Consider the following 1417-nt stretch of genomic DNA (forward strand, 5'->3'; position numbering starts at 1 on the left):
CCAGCCCCTTCACAGCAGGTCATAAAACGTTAGCTACCCTGAACATTACACAGTTTTAGGATTTTGGAAATGTGATGTAATGAATTCTTTACATTTGGTATCCGTCCAAATAGTGACATATCTGGTTTTGGTGACATGCTTGACATTGAACACGGCATCTTGACAAAGTTACTGTGCCACACGTCTCTCCCTCTCTGAGGAACAACTTGACCCTGGTGAAAAACTTTCACCTAGAAAACAAAAAAAACAACATCAGATAAAATACATTATTTCTGGAAAAAGAATTACTTGTTTAGCCAAAACAAATAAACGAATTATTAGCAGTTTTAAAACAGTCATTGTTGGTCAGTGCTGCAAAATCTGAATAGCAATAAGGAAGGGAGGTAGAATCAAATTCAGGGATGAAGGACACCAGAAAGGATGGAAGACAGGAAGGAATAGAAATGGGGCATCGAGAGGAAAGATGGTAGAAAACAAAAAGGGAAAGAAAGAAAAGTCAAATGGCAGAAAGAAGATCGGGATACAAAAGTACAATGAAGAAAAAAACAATTAGATCAACCAAAAAAATGAAGAGAAAGGAATAAAAGAGCACATTTAGACTGAGAGTTTCTAAAGTTTGTCCTTGGTGGCCGACATGATGCAGGGTTTAGAAGTTTCCATGCTTTTAATGGCTGATTTAGATTATTTAACAAGTTTGTTAATCATTCATCAGTGAAAAGCAGGTGTACTGAAAAGGGGGGCTGCTAGGACTTTGGGGCCCCATGAAAGACATTGATATTGGGCCCTCATCATTGGGGGGGGTTGCGCTCGGTTTTAGAATGATGATTTTGGTATCATCATTAATGATGTTATAACCCTCCGACATTGAGGAGGAATAACTGAGTAGTTGTATCCAACAGATTTTATTTTATTCAACAGATTAATATTCTGTCATTAATTTGAACTATTCAGTTTGAAAACCTTTCTGGAAAAACTGGGTCTTGGTATCGAACGCTGTCTCCCTCTATCCTCTTTCTCCTTCCATTCCTTCTTTTAAACCAAGACTTTGGGGAGCTGCATTTTTCAGCCGTGGCCATTTTTACCGCCCTGCTGCTTATTTACTTCTTAATTTGCTTCTTTGGTTCTGACTGTGTGAAATGACGTGGGCGTGGCATTAAAAGCCCCGGCACGAGGAAACAGCCAGTGACAGACGGGGAAACCTGGTGCGATGCAGGACCTGAGGAACAAAGCATTTCATGCTTTGTTTCACCGTTTACTGCTGATAAATGAGGAAGAACATGAAGAATAATGATTTCAACCCTGTAATGCCAAATGTATCATATTTGCGTCTGACACCTTTTGCATAATTTAATGGTAAAAACTTTGCTCAAAATCCTATTTTACACAAAAAAAAAAAAATTCATAAAAAAAAGAGGAA

General features: G+C 38.3%; 1 protein-coding gene across 1 annotated transcript in view; it reads right to left on the minus strand.

Moving 5' to 3' along the window:
- LOC107096599 (poly(ADP-ribose) glycohydrolase-like) overlaps positions 1-1417 on the minus strand; it is a 36242-nt gene that overhangs the window by 25159 nt on the left and 9666 nt on the right. Inside the window, exon 5 of the mRNA XM_015393329.1 lies at positions 93-230. Coding sequence (XP_015248815.1) covers positions 93-230 — 138 coding nt within the window. The remainder of the gene's footprint in view (positions 1-92; positions 231-1417) is intronic.

The sequence above is a fragment of the Cyprinodon variegatus genome, unplaced genomic scaffold, assembly GCF_000732505.1.
Source record: "Cyprinodon variegatus isolate N-32 unplaced genomic scaffold, C_variegatus-1.0 Scaffold636, whole genome shotgun sequence".
Lineage (NCBI taxonomy): Eukaryota > Metazoa > Chordata > Actinopteri > Cyprinodontiformes > Cyprinodontidae > Cyprinodon > Cyprinodon variegatus.